General features: G+C 44.8%; 1 protein-coding gene across 1 annotated transcript in view; it reads left to right on the top strand.

Annotated features, from left to right (window-relative positions):
* The window catches only part of RNF141 (ring finger protein 141), a 250,344-nt gene extending 232,115 nt beyond the window's left edge, over positions 1-18,229 (top strand). The window contains exon 4 of the mRNA XM_044059278.1: positions 17,555-18,229. Coding sequence (XP_043915213.1) covers positions 17,555-17,705 — 151 coding nt within the window. The 3' untranslated portion in view covers positions 17,706-18,229. The remainder of the gene's footprint in view (positions 1-17,554) is intronic.
* Positions 18,230-20,202: the final 1,973 nt, after the last annotated feature.

Raw genomic sequence — 20,202 nt, 5'->3', positions numbered from 1 at the left:
CTGTACTTCTGAGAAATATATGCCGAACAGTAGGGGTCCCAGAACCGAGCCTTGCGGGACACCACTTGGGACTGGTTGAGTCGGACCTGGAGCCTGCTATTCTTACCGTGTGAGTTCTGCCTGTAAGCCAGTTGGCAACCCATCTTGTGACGTAGGGGTTTATGTTCAGGCTGGTGAGTTTTTTTTTATAATACCCGAGTGAGGAATGGTGTCGAATGCCTTGGCGAGATCAAGGTAGGCTGTGTGAACCACCTTTCCCTCCCCTGTGGCCTTGGTGACTGTCTCGAAGAAGTCAACCAGGTTTAGTAGGCATGATCTGCCCTTAACAAAGCCGAACTGGGTCATGTCAAGTGTTTGGAGGTTCCCAATGTCTTTGTTAATGAGTTCCATGATGATGCGCTCCATAGCCTTGCAGACCCAGCTAGTCAGGCTTATGGGGCGATAGTTACCAGGGTCAGTTGTGGCCCCTCCTTTGTGGAGCGGAATAACCGTTGCTGTACGCCATTCTATGGGCACATAGCCTGTGGAGAGGCTGAGGTTGAACAGCGTGTTTATGTGGGGGGTTAGTTCGTTCTGTAGTTCGTGCAAGACGCAGCCTGGGGACACCATCTGACCCCATTGATGCTGTGTTTTTGGCTTTTGAAAGGGCTGTTTTCACCTGTGCTTCTGTGATTTCCGGGACACTACACTTTTCCGGTATTGTTGTGGGCCCTTTTGAAGGTGAGAGGGGGGTGAAGTTTGCACTGCATCTATCTGCCAGGATGTTGGCAATATCAGTAGGTTCAGTATATTTTGTACTATTTTCCACTAACTCAGAACATATCTGTGAGTTGCCACTTAGATTCTTGACATAGCTAAAGAAGGCTTTTGTGGTTATCTTTCTAATCCTTGGCTATTTTTCTTTTGAAGTTAGCCTTGGATGATTTTATGAGGGACCTTAGTTTCTTACTGATACTGATCAGGGATGTCTTTCCTTCTTGGGATTTGCTTTTTTTCTGAACTAGTTTCCTCCTCCTGTTGTATAACCTGTTTATGGCAAGGGTCCAGCAGACTGGTTTCCTTCTCTTTGGTGAGTGAGTCTTGGTCTTGCTAGGGATGGCACGATCCATGCATCCTTGTAGGTGCTCATAGAGTGCAATTGTAAAGGATTCTGCATCTTGGGCAGTGTTATCCTTTAGCGTGGGGCTGCGAAACTTACCACCTCTGCCTTAAGTAAGGTGAAGTTTGCTTTAGAAAAGTTTTTCACTGTGGTTTCCTTGGTTGGGGGTGGTGGTGGGGTGTGGGCATCCAGGGTGATTAGTTTATGATCTGATCTAACCAGTGACTGGTTGACCTCCGGTATGGAACACCTGTCGCCCATGTTGGTGATGACCAGGTCCAATATGTTGTGGCCTCTGGTAGGGGAGTTTCCCAGCTGATCCAGGGCATTTGAGTTGATAAATTCCAGGAAGCACTGAGCCTGGGAGTTTGTACTCAAGTAGTTTTCCCAGCTAATGGTAGGGTAATTAAAATCTCCCAAAATCAGGATGTTTGGTTCATAGGTTCATACTAGGCTATCTGCCCTAGGGCATTTATAAGCCTAGCCAGAATGTGTTTGGCTTTCACCACCCATTTTAAATTTATTTTGCTATGCCCTTTTTTGAGGTTAGTATACTGTGCCTCTAACAGTGACACAGAAGTGATACCCGGGGTAAACCTACGATCTCCCATCCACTCATCACGATTCCTCTTGAAGAGAGTCAATGAGGGACTCTGCCTAACCTGGACTGGGATTTTATTCCAGAGTGAAGGAAGCCTCTGGGTTATGAATCTGTCCCTCCAGCATGTCCTATTTATTTCAGTGCTGAGGTTCACGTCTCTCAAGCGCGTAGCTCGATGGGATTTGGATTTTCTGAGGTGCAGCATGTCCATTAATTCCGGGTTGGACATGGCTTTATACGTCGGGCACAGATCGCCTCTGAACAAGCGGTATGCCACTGAGTAGAGTTGGAGTTTCTGTAACCGGGCAGCATATGGCATCTGTTTGAGCCCTTTGATCCTCTTGGTGAGGTACTTTTGGGGTCTTTCCAGTTGCTGCAGGTGTCTAGTAAGGTACATCCCAAAAGGGGCATTGTACTCAATTATGGGCCTGATGAGGGAGGAGTAAAGAGGCACGATGACCTCCCCTGATCTAGATGTGAATCCCTTCATGATTAGGTGGGCTATATAAAATGTTTTTCTAACCACTTTGGCCACGTGGTTGTCAAATGAGAGATTGCTATCAACTTGGGTCCCCAGGTCCCTAATTACTTCTTCTGTACTTAATGGATTACCACCTATGTGGTAATTTGTGGGCACTTTGTTTTTGCCAGAGGGGATGACTATACACTTTTTGGCATTTAGCTTGAGGCCATGGCTCTGGCACCAGTTGTCTGTTTCTATGAGGCTTTTTTGGAGGATGCTTGTGTCGCCTGGAGAGTCGATTATGGCACCCAGTTTGCAGTCATCTGCGAACTTGGTCAGCCACAGTCCTTCCGTGTTGGCCTGTACCTCCGAGAAATATATACCGAACAAGAGAGGTCCCAGGACTGAGCCTTGTGGGACACCACTTGTAACTGGTTTGGAGTCTGACATGGCTCCAGCAATTCTAGCCATGTGGGTTCTGTCCTTGAGCCAGTTTGCAATCCATCTAGTGACATAGGGGTTTATATTTAAGCTGGTGAGCTTATCTATAATGCCCGAGTGGGGTATTGTATCGAAGTCTTTTGTGAGGTCCAGGTAGGCTGTGTGGACCACCTTCCCCTCGTCAATGGCCTTGGTGACTGTTTCAAAGAAATCAACCAGGTTTAAGAGGCAGGATCTGCCCTTAACAAAGCCGAACTGGGTAGGATCCAGTGTCTGTAGGTCCCCAATATCTTTATTTATGAGGTCCATGATGATCCTTTCCATAGCTTTGCAGACCAAGCTAGTCAGGCTTATGGGGCGATAGTTTCCAGGATCCGTTGAGGCACCACCGTTATGGAGAGGGACCACTGTTGCTGTACGCCACTCTTTGGGCACATATCCTGTAGTAAGGCTGAGATTGAACAGTAGTTTTATGTTTGGGTTTAGCTCTTCTTGGAGTTCATGTAGGATGCAGCCCGGGACACCATCTGGTCCCATTGATGCTGTGTTTTTTGGTTTGGAGAGGGTGGCTCTTACCTGAGCTTCTGAGATGTCAGGGGGGCAGCACTCTGCTGGGATAGATATTTGCCCTTTTGGTGGGGAGGGTGGGGTGAAGTTTGCGATGAACCTGTCAGCTAGGATGTTGGCAATGTCTGTGGGTTCGGTGTATTTTTTGTCATTTTGGACTAATTCTGAGCATATCTGGGAATTACCACCCAGGTTCCTAACATAACTAAAGAAAGCCTTGTGATTATCCTTGGTGTCCTGTGCAATTTTTCTCTCGAAGCGGGCCTTAGACAATTTTATGTGTGCCCGTAGTTTTTTGCTAATACTGATCAGTGATGCCTTCCCTTTTTGGGATTTTGCTCTATCATTTAGTAGCTTCCTCCTTCTATTGTATAGTTTGTTTATGGCTGGGGTCCACTAGACAGGACGTCTGCCTTTGGAGGATTGGGTCTTGGTTTTATTTGGGATCGCATGATCCATGCATTCCTGAAGGTGTTTATAGAATGCGTTTATAAAGGATTCTGCGGTCTGGGCCGTATTTTCCACAGGCCCGGGGGCTTTGAAGGATTCCACCTCAGTTTTGAGGAGTGTGAAATTTGCTTTAGAGAAGTTTTTCACTGTGGTTTTCTGGGCAGGGGGTGGGGTCGGGATGTGAATATCCAGTGAGATTAGTTTATGGTTTGATCTTACCAGTGAGGGATACACTTCTGGGTGGAGCATAGAGTCCCCATGTTGGTGATGATCAGGTCCAGTATGTTTTCCCCTCTTGTGGGAGTGGTAACCAGTTGTTCCATAGCATTTGAGTTTATAAATTCTAGGAACCTTTGGGCTAGGGCGTTGGAGCTAGAGTAATGCTCCCAGTCTATGTTTGGGTAGTTGAAGTCACCCAATATAATGGTGTTTGGAGAGACCTTCATATTTTCCAGTGTTCTCAGGAAGGCCGAGTGGGGTTCCTGGGTTTGGAAGGGTGATCTTTAGCATGCTATAAACTGGAAGGCAGTTTTACCCACAGTTAGTTGCACATGGATAGTCTCTGATGCTTCGTGCTTTGCCACCAACCTGGAGGTGTGGGTATCTTTGAATATCGATACTCCCCCTCCTTTTGTGGTTCGGTCCAAGTTTTGGGGCTGAAAAGAATGGTAGGAGGTATAACCTGGTAGTGCTGGGGTGCTCTCGTGAGCCCTGAACCAGGTTTCTGTCACTGCACAGATATCGATGTTCTCCATGCTAAGGAGAGTTTCGAGTGCGTGCATCTTGAGGTTTGGACTTCTGTCGTTGAGTAGCATTACTCTTAGATGTCCTTCAAGAATGCAACTGCAGTCATAACATATGGGTTGTCCTGCCTCAGGCAGCCCTTGGTCGGCCGGATTCCAAAGTCTGGGTCCGACGTCGGCTGATGTCGCATTTCACTCCGACGTCAGAGTGGCTGGAGTACATAAGCATCAGCCGACGCCATTTTCTTCAGTCTTTCTTGCCGCGCGGTGCCCGAAGCAGAAGCGGTTCGCAAGTGCCGGTCGGTCAGCTCCTGAATTCTTCGAATCCGAAGTCATCAAAAATGCTATGTACCCCGTTGGGGACCTTTCTTGCCTCAGCCGATGTCAGAAATTACTGAAAAAGTTAACAATTGTCTGTCTTGTGGTAAACAAATACCTCATAAGGATTTCCACTCCTACTGTCTCCCTTGCCTTGGCCCAGACCACGACATCTCGGCCTGTGCTCGCTTCAATAAGCGCACTCTTAGGTGCCGGGCGGAGTTCGCTGAAGACTTTTTCAGCGATAAATTTGCTTATACAATGCCGTTGGAACTTCCGACATCGCAGACTCCTAAGAAACGAAAGGACCGGGACCGACATCCTCGGCCCGCGTCTTCCTCCGACTCCACGCCAAAGCCTACCACGAGTGCTGTGGTTCCCCCTGAGACGGTTATTCCACCGCTCCGAACCGAAGACAATGCTTTACCGACACCTCCGATACCTGAGGCCACACCGATGCCAGTTATAGATTTTCCTCCGGATACTGAAACCGAGGAAATGCCCGAGACCATTGCTGTAGATAAGGTCACTCCTGCACGTGGAGCTGCTAGGCCTCCTATGGCCGTGTCTATTAAGGCCTACACACGTGCTAAGGCAGCCAGCAAGACCAAGCACCTTACTGTTAAGGCCTTACCTCAGCCTACTCCTGAAACACAAATCATGACTATGGCCGCAGACTTAATTTCCATGATTAGAGATTCACAGGCCCATCCTGAGAGAGGATCCCAGCCTCCTCCTGATAAGAGGCCCCGGGTTGAACCCTCTGACCCTATCCCTTCAGATGAAGATTCTGAGGACTCTGTTCACTCCGATGGCCAGGAAGAGCCCTTCCAGACCTATGAGGACTCTGATGCAGAGGATTCCATCCCCTCGGCCTCCCCTCCTGAGGATATTTCTTTTGGGGAAGCTTTGCATACCATGAGGGAACATTTTAAGTGGCAAGGCCAGGAATATTCTGATTCCAGAAAGCTCCTTCGAACCTTCCTTAAAAAGCCCCAACACAGGCCCCTGGCTATACCTCCTGTGCTTGATGTTTTGGATTACCTATACTTTGACTCCAGTGTTACCCCGGATACTCTTCCTCCTGCCCCAGCCAAGCCAGACAGATATTATAGGGTCCCAGAAACACATTCTCATTTCTTCAGGGCCCATGCTGTTGATTTAGAAACAATTTCTCAGGGACCTAAAGGGGTTTCAGCATCCAACTCCAAAAATCCCTTGCCTTCCAACAGGGAAGCTAGGTCATTAGAGAGATGGGGGAAAAAGGTCTACACCTCCACTACTTTATCTATGAGACCTCTGAATTGCCTCTTTCATATGTTTCAATATCAGGATTACCTGTTAGATGATTTACAGAAAACATTGGCCTCTCCTGAACCTTTAGACAGGAAGTCTTTGCAGGAAGCTGTACATAATTCTCAGCAAGTCAGCAATCACTTTCTGCAGTGTGGATATGATGCATTGGAAGCTTCATGTAGGGCAGCTATGACAGGGGCGGTCATTCGTAGACATGCATGGTTAAAAGAACAACCTCTACCAGATCATGTTAAGGCAAAACTTCTTGATGCACCTTTGGAAAAGAACAAGCTTTTTGGTACTAATGCTAAGGATGTGTTAAAGTCCATAGAGGAAAAAGCAAAATCAGTTCAGACGGTCAAAGATTTCCTCCAGGTTCAGCCACCCAGATTCAGCAGGAATTGGCCTTCTAAAAACTGGTCCTTTCCTAATCCTGAAAGATTTCAAAGGGGTAAAAACAGGCATGGCCGAGGAAGAGGACAATACAGAGGTTCTTACAGGGGACGACAATGGCAACCAGCAAACCAAAGAAGTGACACAGGGGTCGTCTCTGCCCCACAGGGACAATCTCAATGACTTTCCTCTACTTCCGCTGACCAAGGAGCAAATAGAAGCTCCCTTGGACGGAAAATTATCTCTGTTTTCAGACAATTGGCACAGATTGACAAAGGACAAATGGATTTTGGACATTATAGACCAAGGTTACAGGTTCCACTTTCATACCTTACCAAGAAAACAAGGCATGCCAAACCTACCACAAAACCAGAGGGCAGAGGCTATCAAGCAAATTTCTCTGCTTGCTCAGATCAAAGCAATAGAAAGAGTTCCACAACAAGAACAAGGCCAGGGGTTTTACTCAAGACTGTTCCTTGTTCCAAGAAAAGAAACTCAATGGAGACCAATACTGGATTTGTCCGCATTAAACACTTTTCTCATAGTATCAAAGTTCAAAATGCTGACTCTACAGCAACTCCTTCCCATGCTGGGCAAGGGGTCTTGGCTGATTACTCTGGACCTCAAGGAGGCATACCTGCATGTCCCTATCAGACACAGCTGCAGAAGATACCTCGGATTTCTTGCAGGGCCAGAGCATTATCAATTCTCAGCATTGCCATTTGGTTTATCTACTGCGCCCAGAGTATTTACAAAATGCCTGGCTTCAGTAATTGCTCATTGCAGGCTCCAGGGGATCCAAATTTACCCATACCTGGACGACTGCCTCATACAAGCAGACGACAAATTGATTTTGACAAAAAACTTGAACTATGTCATACATTTGCTACAGGCTCTGGGATACACAGTCAACTTCCAAAAGTCAAGACTTCAGCCATCCCAGCAAATAACCTTCTTAGGAGCCAATCTAGACACAGCCTCTCAAATGGCTTACCTGACAGAAGACGAGCAAGAGAAACTAACTCATTATTTCAAAGGTTTGGCAAAACTCACCCAGATGACTGCAAGGGGATTCCTACAGGCCCTGGGTTACATGGCATCCTGCATTCTCCTGGTTCCATTAGCAAGACTGCACATGAGAAAGCTTCAATGGTACCTAAAAAGCCTATGGTCTCAACACAGCAACAACCTAGAGACAACCGTACCGCTCATTCCATGCCTACAAAAGGAATTCCTATGGTGGGCCTCGGTAAGCCAGGCAAACACAGGTATGTCATTCAAAAAACCTCAGATAACACAGACCATGACCACAGATGCCTCAGACCTTGGATGGGGGGCGCACATGGAGGGCAGATGTATACAAGGACAATGGTCTCCAAAGGAAACACATCTGCATATAAACCAAAAGGAAATGCTGGCAGTAATGCATGCCATCGAGGCCTTTCGACAACAACTTCAGCAAGGCCATCTACTGATGCAGACAGACAACACCACTGTGATGTGGTACATAAACAAGCAAGGGGGTACCCATTCCTACCCCCTTTGCAGACTGACAATGAATCTTTGGGAAAAATCACTGAGCCTAAACATACAGTTGCAATCCCAGTTTGTTCCAGGCAAAGACAATGTGCTGGCGGACAGCCTAAGCAGGAATTTCATAGATCCACACGAGTGGAGGTTACATCCAAAAATCTTCACACAACTCACCTCGACATGGGGCAGGCCAGAAGTAGACCTATTTGCCTCCCACCTCAACCATCATATACAAAAATTCTGTTCAAGGACATACCATCCACAAGCTTGGAAAATAGATGCTCTTTCATTCAACTGGAACTTTCTAAAAATCTATGCATTCCCACCTCTGACACTGATGACCACAGTATTACTAAAGATCAAAGCAGAGAGGCCCAAGGGGATCCTAATAGCTCCAGACTGGCCAAGACAACACTGGTACTCACTACTACGGAGCATATGTCACAACAAAAAGTGGGCCCTTCCCCAATGGCCCCTACTTTTGACTCAACACAGCTTCAAAACAGTGCATCCAAACCTTCAGTTGAAAGTTAGTTGATAGTTGATAGGGCAGACATTCGAATGTCGCGTCGCCGCCACGAGGGCATGCGATCGGCCCGAGTTTATCTAGAGTCACCAAAGCTGCCGGGCCGAGACCCGGATTGGTTTTGGTCTGATGAGCGCTGACCTTCCGGGGATGCGTGCATTTGTCAGCATGTATTAGCTCTAGAATTACCACAGTTATCCAAGTAACGGTGGAGCGATCAAAGGAACCATAACTGATTTAATGAGCCATTCGCAGTTTCACTGTAGCGTCCGTGTGCACTGAGACTTGCATGGCTTAATCTTTGAGACAAGCATATGCTACTGGCAGGATCAACCAGATAGCAGCACCTCGGCGGGCGGGCGGAGGGACCGGGGAGAAGGGGCCGGAGCCCCCCACCGCCCGCGGGAGGGGTCCCACTCCACGCGGAGGGGGCACCCCGGGTGCTGGTCGTGGACCGGCGGCCGCGACCCCGGAGGGCCGCGGGCCGGCGTGGGGCGCTGCCGCGCTACAGCCAGAGAGGGGGGGAGGCAGAGCTCCCGGAGCTCCCGCGCTCGGGGGGGCACCCGCCGGAGCGGGGGCCGGCCCGGCGCGTCGCAGGACCCCTGCGCCTCGGCCCGGGCTCGTCGGTCTCGCCTGGACTACGCCGCCGGGGCAGCGAGCTCGCGGCCCCACCCGCCTCGCTCCCTGGGAGGAGAGGCTCGACCCGCCGGCCGTGACCCGAGGGGCCACGCCGCGGGGGCCCTCCGCCAGTGGGAGTCGGTCGGCCCGATCGATCGGTGTGGTTGGCCCGATCGATCTGCAGCTAACAGCCTGGGAGATCCCATGAATAACCTCAATTTATCTCTCTCCAAAGAAGTTCAGCGGATATTAACAGAAGCTTGAAGACCATCCACCAGAAAGGTTTACTTAGCAAAATGGAAGAGATTCAGCATTTGGAATACCAGCAAGGGACATGATGCATCATTATTGAATATCCCACTCATCCTGGAATATTTGGCAGATATGCTACAGAATGGACTCTCATATTCTTCCATAAAGATACATGCTTCAGCTATCTCAGCTAGATATAACACTGATCCTCCTGTGTTTTCACATCCTTTGCTAAGGCAATTCCTCAGGGGAATCAAGAACATTAAGCCACCAAGAAAGGCTCCAGTGCCAGCTTGGGACCTCAACTTTGTCCTAGAAAAACTGACTCTACCTCCCTTTGAGCCAGCAGCTTCAGTGGACTTACAATTTTTATCATGGAAGACAGCTTTCCTGTTGGCAATTACCTCAGCAAGAAGGGTTTCGGAACTACAGGCCCTGATGGCAACACCACCATTCATAATCTTTCACAGAGACAGGGTCTCCTTAAGAACCAACCCTACTTTTATGCCAAAGGTGGTATCTAGGGTTTCTTTAAATCAAGCTATTCACCTGCCTACTTTCTTCCCCAATCCTGAGAGCAAAGGGGAAAGACTGTTGCATACCTTGGACATTCACAGACAACTTCGCTACTACCTGGACAGACCCAAGACCAGTAGGAAGTCTGATCAGCTTTTTGTAGCTTACGCCCCTGGAGTACAAGGAAAAGCAATTTCCAAACAGACTATTTCAAAATGGATTGGACATTGCATCAGATTTTGTTATTCCTTCCATGGGAAGAATGTTCCAGCCAATGTCAGACTGCACTCCACCAGAGCTACAGCCACCTCTACAGCATTCTTAAGAGGGGTGCCTACAAAAGACATTCTAGAAGCAGCTACATGGAGCTCCGTGCATACATTCTCCAAACACTACAATCTCCCTTTATATTCCAGATCCAGAGCAGGCTTTGCTTCGGCAGTCCTGCAGGGTTTGATTGCCACACCATCTCTTTCCTAGAGCATTCCTCCTCCCCCAGCTACGCTATGGTATTCAACCCATATGTTATGACTGCAGTTGCATTCTTGAAGGACATAGTACAGTTTTGTACCTACCATAAATGTAGATGTCCGATAGATATGCAACTGCAGTCGGATTTTCCCTCCCTCCATACCCCTCTATGCCTTGGGTCCACTCCTATCCCTGTTTCTCTTAGCTGGGGATATCTGTTATGGTGTATCTGTTTATTGCTTACTTATTTGTCTGGAATCCTGTTTTTGTCTTCCAATTTGATTACAGCCTTCCTTGGAGGGCACCTGGCATCTGGGGCAAGAAACACTGAAGAAAATGGCGTCGGCTGATGCTTATGTACTCCAGCCGCTCTGATGTCGGAGAGAAATGCGACATCAGCCAACGTCGGACCCAGACTTTGGAATCCGGCTGACCGAGGGCTGCCTGAGGCAGGACAACCCATATGTTATGACTGCAGTTGCATATCTATCGGACATCTACATTTATGGTAGGTACAAAACTGTACTTTTCTTATCCCTTGTGATACCTATGGAGGTGGGTTTGTCTTTCGAGCCTTGCCTAAAAAAGGCACTATCGGGGGTAGCAAGAGCCTTTGCCAGTATCCGAAAGGCCAGGGGTGACAGGTGCAAGCCGTCCCTAGCGAAGCATCGTGGCTAGTCTAGCATATCATCCCAAGCTGACCGGCATTGGATCCCCTTTGAATGACACCAGTACTTAAGCCAATTGTTGAAATTGATCATCTTGTCTTCATATTGTGGCATCATTCTTGGTGAGGGTAAGATGCTACTCAAGGTCAGGGTCATACTGGCCTGGGCTACATGCTCAGAGAGCTCCTTTATGTCTCTCTTCATGTAGTCCAGGGAGGTATGTCTCAGGTCATTCACACCAGCATGGACAATGACTGAGTCATATTTGTACTTGCCTTGGAGTGACTTGTGTGCTTGTGTTATGTTGTGGATCCTAGCGCCCGACAGGCTGCTCACCGTGACCCTCTCCTTGTTCAGCCTGGTGAGCAGGACGTCAGTGTGCCTGACGATAGTAACCTATTACAAGTGCATCAGGTGTGTTGTTTAGTCTTGAGGGCTGTGACTGTTTGGCACACTGGCTTTGTGAGATATTTGTTGCACGTGTTTTGTTTTGTGGTAGCGGCTGCTTGGGTGTCTGCTTTGGAGGTCTCTGCTGCTTCGGCAGATCTTTATTTAGAGCCTCCGAGTATGTTTTTGTGTGATTATGTGTTTGGTTTGCTGTCGTGGTAGGTCTATGTGAGACTGGAATTGTAGTGAGTGTGGTTTCCTTCTCCTCCAGACTGGTTATGCCAGTACTGTGTTGAGAGAGCTTAGCCTCCAGTTTGGTTATATGGTTGCATCTCTCACATGTGTTGGAATTTGTTGGGAGGAGCAGAGGGTTGTCTGTGTACATGAGGCAGTTGTAACATTGCCTCAAGATTCCCAGATTCACCAGCTGGACCGGAGAGGAGATTGACAACTGGCCTTTGGACATGCTAGAATAATATTGGGAATTCCTTAATAATTGAAAACCAGGGCCAGTGGGGAGTGAGGGTGTAGTGCTTTTAATTTTTAGTGCTGGCTTATATAATTGCTTTAGTGAGCAAGTGCCAGGTAACTTAAGTGCAATGTGTTACAGGTAACTTAAATGCAAAAACGACAAACAGTAACTTTCTTTCAAGTGAAACAAGGAAATAAGTGCAGTAAGCAATGCAGATATCACTAGTGATCCACAGAAGCGCTGAGAAGCCGCGTATTACGTGGAACTAGCGTTCCAGGGAAATAACAAGCAAACAAACAACAAGCATATAAACAAAGCTAGATTCAGCAGGCCTAGATCTAGTCTATGCTACAGCAAACAAGGTGTACCAATTTCAGTAAGATACAATTAAAATATTCAGGCACTATAAACCTTTAACCAGAAATTCCGAGCTCAGAAGTGCAAAGTCCAGCCTCTTCTCCCACAAGAGTGCAGACCACAAACCTTCTTAATGTAAAATAACTGGCCTGAAGCCCAAGTGCTTTAACCAGAACTAATACACTTTAAGAATAACAGACACTGGGCTCTCAATCAGCAATTCCCAACTTAGAAGGATGAAAGCTACCTGTCCTGCCACCACAGTGCATGCCACAAACCTTCCTAATGTAAAACAACTGGTCTGAAGCCCAAGTGCTTAATCCAAAAGACTTAGAATGATAGCTACACTTTAATCAAGTAGCTATGTCAAGAACCTTCATGTTTTCCAGTGTCTCCAGAAAGGCGGAGTGGTGGTCCTGGGTCATGGAGGGTGATCTGTAGCAGGCCACAGTTTGCATTGCAGATTTTCCCGATGTTAGTTGCACATGGATGATCTCAGAGGTATCATACTGCACCACTAACCTGGAGGTGCGAGTATCCTTGATGAATATGGATACACCCCCTCCTTTTGTGTTTCGGTCCGTGTTCTGTGGCCAAAATGTGTGGTATGAGTTGTAGCCCTGTAGTGCTGGAGTGCTCTCTGAAACCTTGAACTAGGTTTCAGTTACTGCACAGATGTCGACGTTCTCCATACTTAGGAGTGCTTCGCGCACATGCATTTTGAGATTTAAACTCCTGGCATTGAGTAGCATAACCCTCATTTTTTACTTGCACTGTTTACGGTGGTGGGTTTGAATTTTGAGCCTTGCCTAAAAAATGCACTATGGGGGCAGCAAGAGCCTTGGCCATTATTTGAAAGCCAAAGGGTGACAGGTGCAAGTCGTCTCTTGCGAAGCAATGTGGCTTGTCGAGCATGTCATCCCAGGCTGACAGACACTGAATCCCCTTTGAATGACACCAGAAGCTTAGCTTAGATTGTTGAAATTGATCATTTTTCTTTATACTGAGGTATCATTCTTGGTGAGGGCAGGATGCTACTCGTGGTCAGGGTCATACCTGCCTGGGCTGCATGATCAGAGAGCTCTTCCATGTCTCTTTCGTTGTAGTCCAGGGAGGTACATTTCAGGTCATTCACACCAACATGAACAATGACAGAGTCATATTTATACTTGTTCTGGAGTGACCTGAGTGCTTGTGTTATGTGGTGGATTCTGGCTCCCGATAGGCAGCTAACAGTAACCTTCTCCTTGTCCAGCCTAGTGAGTAGGGAGTCAGTGTGCCTGACTATTGAGTCACCTATTACTGGTGTGTTAGGTATGTTATTTTGCCTTAAGGGCTGTGATTGTGCGGCACATTGATTTTGTGTTTTATATGTGGTCTGGTTTGTGACGGGAGGTGCAGGTTTTGTGGGTGTCTGCTTTGGAGCTCTCTGATGCTTTTGCAGGTTTTTATTTAGAACCTCTGAGTATGATGTTGTGCATTTGTGTATTTTTTGCCAGTGCTGGTTTAGTAGGTCTTTGTGAGGCTGGAGGTGTGGTGCAAGTGTTAACCTTCTCCTCATGACTATCTGTTCCAGTCTTTGGTGGAGAGACATTAGCCTCCAGTTTGGCTGTATAATTGCATCTCTCGTATATGTTAGTGTTTTGTGGTAGGAGGAGAGGGCTGTCTGTGTACATGAGGCAGTTGTGACATTGTCTCAGGATACCCAGATTCACCAGCTGGACTGGAGAGTACACCTGAAGTTGCCCCTCATGCCTGAATAGTAGGGTGAGCTGCTTAGTTGCTTGGTTGGTGAGGGGTGGATAAAGAACCTTGCCTTGCTGGGCAGTCAAGTGTCGGGGTATATTAGTGCTTGCTATTAGGTCTGAGCAAGTGCTGGACTGTAGGATGCTTTTTGAGTGCTTAGGTTGAGAGTTAGACTAGTTTCAAATGAAAAACTGAAGAGGAGACTTAGTGGAGCCGGGAATAATTTAACCCTAGCTAACCAGTGCTGCCCTGCGCACAAACCCATGCAAACACGGTTTTTAAACTACTAACTTCTGGGCTGGAACCACTCCTCCAGGGACAGATGGCTGCTCAAAGTTCCCCTCTCTCACAGGTGAACAGAGAATCTTCCCTCTCTCCAAGTAAGGTATGGGCAACTTAGAAACTTGTAACACAGCCCTGAATTCAGCACTAGCCTGAAAGCTGGACTATACTAGCTTAAAAAGGTGGGAAACATTTTTTTTTTTTTTTGAAAGATAAGGTAAAAAGTACGCTTTAAACGACTACATGCGATCAGAAAAGGCTATCGCACTTTAGTGTGTAGCCTACAACAGTTAAACAATTTATTTAAACAAAAAACAACTTTGTAAAAGTGCAGGCAGTCAACTAAGTACAATATGTGAAAAAAACAAGCTTTTAAATAACAATAAGTGCTGGAAAAATCAGCGTTTAGGCGGAAAACAGTTAAGTACAGCAAGAAAATACAGAAAACTGATAATCACTCCAAAGTCTCTCATTTAAGCTAAAAGGCTTGTATCAGTTTAAGACTTTGTTTTGCTTTCCAGTAGGTTAGTTACAGGAAAGCTGATATTCCTATTGTACCCCCCCCCCCTTTTAAATTATACTCATTACTCTGTCCCTTCTTGAGTGTCTGCCTTGAAAATCTTCCTTTACCCTATTTGCCTCACAAGATATATGACCAGTAGTGTGGCTACTCTCGCTTGTCTTATATATATATATATATATATATATATATATATATATATATATATATATATATATATATATATTACATGAGCTATTTTGCTCATCTATCTGCCTAAATTATGGCTTATCTCTGTTAAATTCTTATACATTGGATACCTTTGCCATGAGTCAAAACTGATTTCAATAACTTCAAACCATGTAGAGTATAATATCCCAATTGATTCTCCTAATTAATACTCTTTTTATAACTCAACTACTTTTTGGTAACTCTTGTTTATCAGTACTCCTTGTTAACTCAACTACATTTTGTAACTCTTGTTAAACAATTTTTTCTTGTATAATGTTATGGAGCTTTTCTCCCCAGGCCTCCTCTGAAAATGGGCTCATTTCAGCCCAGTGGACGTTCCCGGTCAACAAAACCAAATACGTAAATAATAAAATAAATAAATGTAAATTCGGTCTAGCCTAGCCCTGATTTTATATCTTTGGGAATAATATGTAAATTCACTCTGAACTCGTTACTTAATTCATATCTTACATGCCAGATATTTTCATAAATTTCTTCAAAAATCTACCCTTATTTGTAATACTTTCCCTTCTGGGCCTCCCAAACACATCTTCACTGTTGCAAATTACATTCCAGTCCCCACCTGTAAATAATATTCCATGCTGAAAACTGATTTTTTTTTTCTCGCAGAATTTTCTTAAATTCTATTACAGCACTTTTAGGTGGAATATAAATACATGCCAGTGTAATCCTCCTCTTTTGCCAGTAGCCCCTTACCACTACAAATCTGCCATTATCTTTTTATCCTCTTCTATCACTATTGGAGCTCCTCTTGCAATTAATACAAGTACTTCTATTTTCCTTTGTCCCAGGTATTTCGTTGATTAAACATCCTGAAAACCTTTCTTTATCAAATTCACATGTTCAGTTATTTTTGTGTCTCCTGTAACATAGCTATTTGCACTTATTTTTCTCTGAGACCATTGATATTTAAAGATATTACAGAAAGCATCATTGCATTAAAAAGTTATTATTCCCACATTTTAAGTATAGCACATTTTTTGTTAAATGTCTATTTCCAGCTTTTGTGTTACATGCATACACTGTTTGACAGGTTGAACTTTATGCAGTCATTTCTTACCATATCCATTGGAGCCTATGTCGCATCTTAAAAAAACTTTGTTTATTGAAAACCCTCAAAAAAAAAAAAAAAAAAAATATATATATATATATATATATATATATATATATATATATATATATATATATATATATATATATATATATATCCCCAATACCCTCCTAAAACCTATTACCTTAATACTGACATGCAAAACGATGTACATCTTCAAATACTGAAGTTTTATCTTCCTAATAGAAACAAAAGTCCCAAACTTAATGACCACACTCGCAGCCTTGAGTTAAACTAAAAGAAAGTTTAAACATGGTAAGACGCATGATGCAACCTGTGCTTCTACTAAGTGCTAATTGATTTTGTCTTTTCTTTATAGCCCTCCTAGCTGGGAAACCCCCCTGAATGCTTTCAGAGAACATTATCTCCTAGCCAATTTCTCTACTCAGTTTTTTTCTTCAGTGAATCGATCTGTACCAGACTGTAGCCAGTTTCTCTTTATCAGATTGTCTCCATGGATACACTAGAACCAGGCAGCCAGTTTTTTCAGATTGTTTCCATGGAAATGTGAAGACCAGCTACAGAATTGCTACTGAGCATACATGTATTTCCTAGAAAAAAGCCTCATAATAGTCAGTGTTCTTTTCATTTACTTGCTTACTCTTGAAACTTGTTACTAAATCAATCTCAGGGCCTTAATCCAGTCAATTCCCCATGCAAGAATGAGGAAAAAGCACATTAATTTTTCTTTTGTCATGCTCTTTTAACAGGCCTTTTCCCCTTTGCATTGCCTACATTTCTTAAAACTGAACAAGAAGAAAGAGAAGAAAAAAACAGCCAGCACCTCTTTACAATCCCCACTACACTTAAACATAACTGAGAAAACTTAACGTTATAGCGTGCAGAGAAAACTATACACAGAGCCAAGAACTCTTATACAAAGGTACAGGTGTTACAAAATGACTTATCTTTTATCAGTCCCTCCCACCACCACTTTGAGCAGTGCTGCTTTCACAGAAGGTAAGACGAGTAGCAAAAAGTCAAGATTTATATCCTAATTTGATTTGATTACATTGAAGAAGGTTTCCTAGTTTGATTGGAGGAAAGATCTGAAAATGTTGTGGTCTGGATTCATAATACTAATACATTTCCAGAATATGGTCTGTAGGGCCTCTGACTCTTGTGACTGTGGGAGATTTTTAGTACTGTATGCAAAGTAGATAATGATCCCAGTAGTTCTTGATCCATATCGAGCAGACCTTTGTGGTGACATACATGTTAGTGTCAATACTTGGCTTTTCTTGGTCTGTTAACTTTTGATTTCCAGCGCTCATCAAGTAAAAGCTAGTGATGTTTGCATTGTAAACTAACCCTTTCATTGAAGGTGTAAGAATTTTGTATGATAAGTTTTGGACTATAAATGTAGCTAAATGAGAGCTTTATTGAGCTGAAATATATTAAGGCAGTATCTTAAGAAACAAGTACATAATTGTTAAATGTGTGCTGGCCTAATTATGTAGCCATCTTTACTTTTTTTTTGTGACTTTTAACAGGAGCGATCACCATAGGAACTGCCCCGTGTGCCGTTTGCAGGTTGCTGGGCCCGGTGAATCCTGGGTGTTGCCTGATGCACCAACAGATGAAGATATAGCTAGCTACATTCTTAATCTGGCAGATGAAGCTGGACAGCCTCATTTTCCTTGACTGCATCAAAGCATTTCATTGCATGAAGACTACTTTCTTAATTTGTGTTAACACTGGTGTCTTAAGTTATCGATGTCTGTTTTGCCTAATATTTAAATATGTCTTAATTTAACCATGTCTGTTCTACTGCAGTTTGAGAATGTCTTAATTTAATCACGTCTGTTCTACCTGCTGATCGAAGAAAGAGCAGTGTGGCTCTTCCTGAAACTGTTTTAATATTTGAACTTTTAAATGCTCTTCTTGAGTCTGTCCACATTGTACATATTGCTGTACAGCTATATTTGTCTTCAAATTGGTGAATGACCAGATATTCTGTATAAATATTATTCTGATCAAATATAAATTTTGACAATTTTAAAATAGATTATTGGCATAATTGCCATTTCTAATAAATCATTGACATGACGGACCAACCATGTGAGGTCCATAAAAATGAAGCGACTGAAAAAGGACAAATAGTGTAAATGCAGCACAGTACTGATGAATCATTCAGAAGAATAAAATATAGCCTTTTTTAACAGTTCTGTGATAGTCTGTAAAAAGTGTAAAATTTTGTACAGTTTGGACTAAGATGTTCTTAGTGTTTCAGTGTTACACTCGTCACTTGTGGATTATCCCTGCTGGGTAGCCCTCGGTTGGCCCAAATACCAGAGTCAAGCTTTTTCCCTGTGCCGGCTGCTGTTGCCTGTGGACTGATGTCAGGTCATCAGTTGGAATAAAGGAGAGCAGCCAACGCAGTACATCAGTCTTTCTTGCCGTGGAGCCCGAAGCAAAAGCAGTTTGTGTGTGCACCGGTCAATCGTTGCCAGAGTGCAAGTTGAATCTGAAAATGACTAAAGCTAAGTACCCCCTTGGGGACCTTTTTCTTGCTCTAACCGATGTCCGAAAAAGTCATATTGTCTCTGCTGTGGAAAACAAATACCACACCGAGATTTCCATACTTTGTGCATTACTTATTTAGGCCCCGACCACGACGTCCCTCGTTGTCGGTTCTGCACACTTTTCAATTTAAGGACTATTCACCATAGAGCTGAATTTGTATCCAAGCATTTCAGAAGTAGTTCCTTGCATTACAAAATGGCATTCGTTGGTCAGAAATCTGTGGATATTCCCAAAAAAATGAAAAGATAAAGAAAGGGACAGACCACAGAAACTTAAGCCTTTAGGCAACCCATCCCAGATGCAAGTCGTTGGTTCTCAGGAATTCAGTGAGGTGCATTCGCAGCCCCTGATGCCCGACTCATTTCCTTCATAGGCCTCTACCGAGACCCTTTCGGAGTCTGGTTTGCTGCTGGGGATTGCTTCATCATCCGATTCCCTCGGTTGTCTCCGGAGCCGCTACGCAGGCATCTGCTTCCGAGGAGGTTCTTTGCACAACCGATTCAAGGCAAAAAAATGGCGTCTACACCTCCTACTACCTCATAACAACAACAAATGGATCTACCAAGGTCTAAATGCAAGACCACCACAAAGAAAACCATCTGTAGTCGCCATCTTACTCCTACTCCTCCTCCACCGCCTCAGACAGTTACTGAAAACTGAGGAGGACCTCCTCACTTTCATCAGGGGTAGTCATACCGCTCCTTCTAAAAGAAAGAGGGATACTTCCCCTGAAGTTCACACAGAGCAAGTTTCTGAACTTTCAGACTACCTTGATTCAGATGAGGAACAACAACTTCTCACCTCCTTTGAGGATTCTGATGCAGAGAAATCTATTCCTTCTGCCTCCCTCCCGAGGATCTTTCATTTAGGAAAACCCTGCACACTCTGTCAGAGAACATTTCCACTGGGAAGCCCAAGATTATCCTCAGTCTAAGAAAAGACCAAGAGAGTTTCTAGAATTTCCTCAGGACAGACCCTTGGCCATCCCTCCTATTCTGGACACTATGGATGATGTTTTCCATGAGTCTAGCCTCACCCCTGATGCCCTACCCCCTGCTCCTAGAAAACATGACAGGTACTACAGGGTGCCTGATTCACATAAGTACTTGTTTAAAAACCCTGCAGCAGACCCACAGGTCATCACGCAGGGGCCCAAATGGGCCAAGGCTAGCTCCTCTAAAAACCCAGTTCCTTCTGACAAGAACTTGAGAGCTCTGGACAGATGGGGTAAGAAAGTGTACACCCCCACAACCTTAGCTATTAGAGCTCTTAACTGCCAGTTCCATATGCTAAAATATCAACAGCACACCTTGGAACTTATGAAACAAACAAATTCATCTTTACCTGACACTAATACTTCCAAAGACTTAGCAGGTCTTCTGCACTCTACTCGAGTACCTAAACACTCCCTGCACTGCGGATTTGATGACCTAGAAACCTCAAGTAGGGCTGCTGTGGCAGGTTCAGTCATTAGGAGCTAAGCATGGCTAAAAGAACAGCCACTGCCCGATCATGTAAAATCAAAACTACTTGACCCCCCCCTGGATAAATACCACTTGTTTGGATCAAAAGCAGAAGAGGTCATAAAAAAGATGGAGGATAAAGCTAAATCTAT

Source organism: Protopterus annectens, chromosome 17.part0 (assembly GCF_019279795.1).
Source record: "Protopterus annectens isolate FY-2018-M chromosome 17.part0, PAN1.0, whole genome shotgun sequence".
In the NCBI taxonomy this organism is placed as follows: domain Eukaryota; kingdom Metazoa; phylum Chordata; order Ceratodontiformes; family Protopteridae; genus Protopterus; species Protopterus annectens.
The sequence above is the reverse complement of the archived record's forward strand: the minus strand, read 5'-3'. Positions and strand labels throughout refer to the sequence as shown.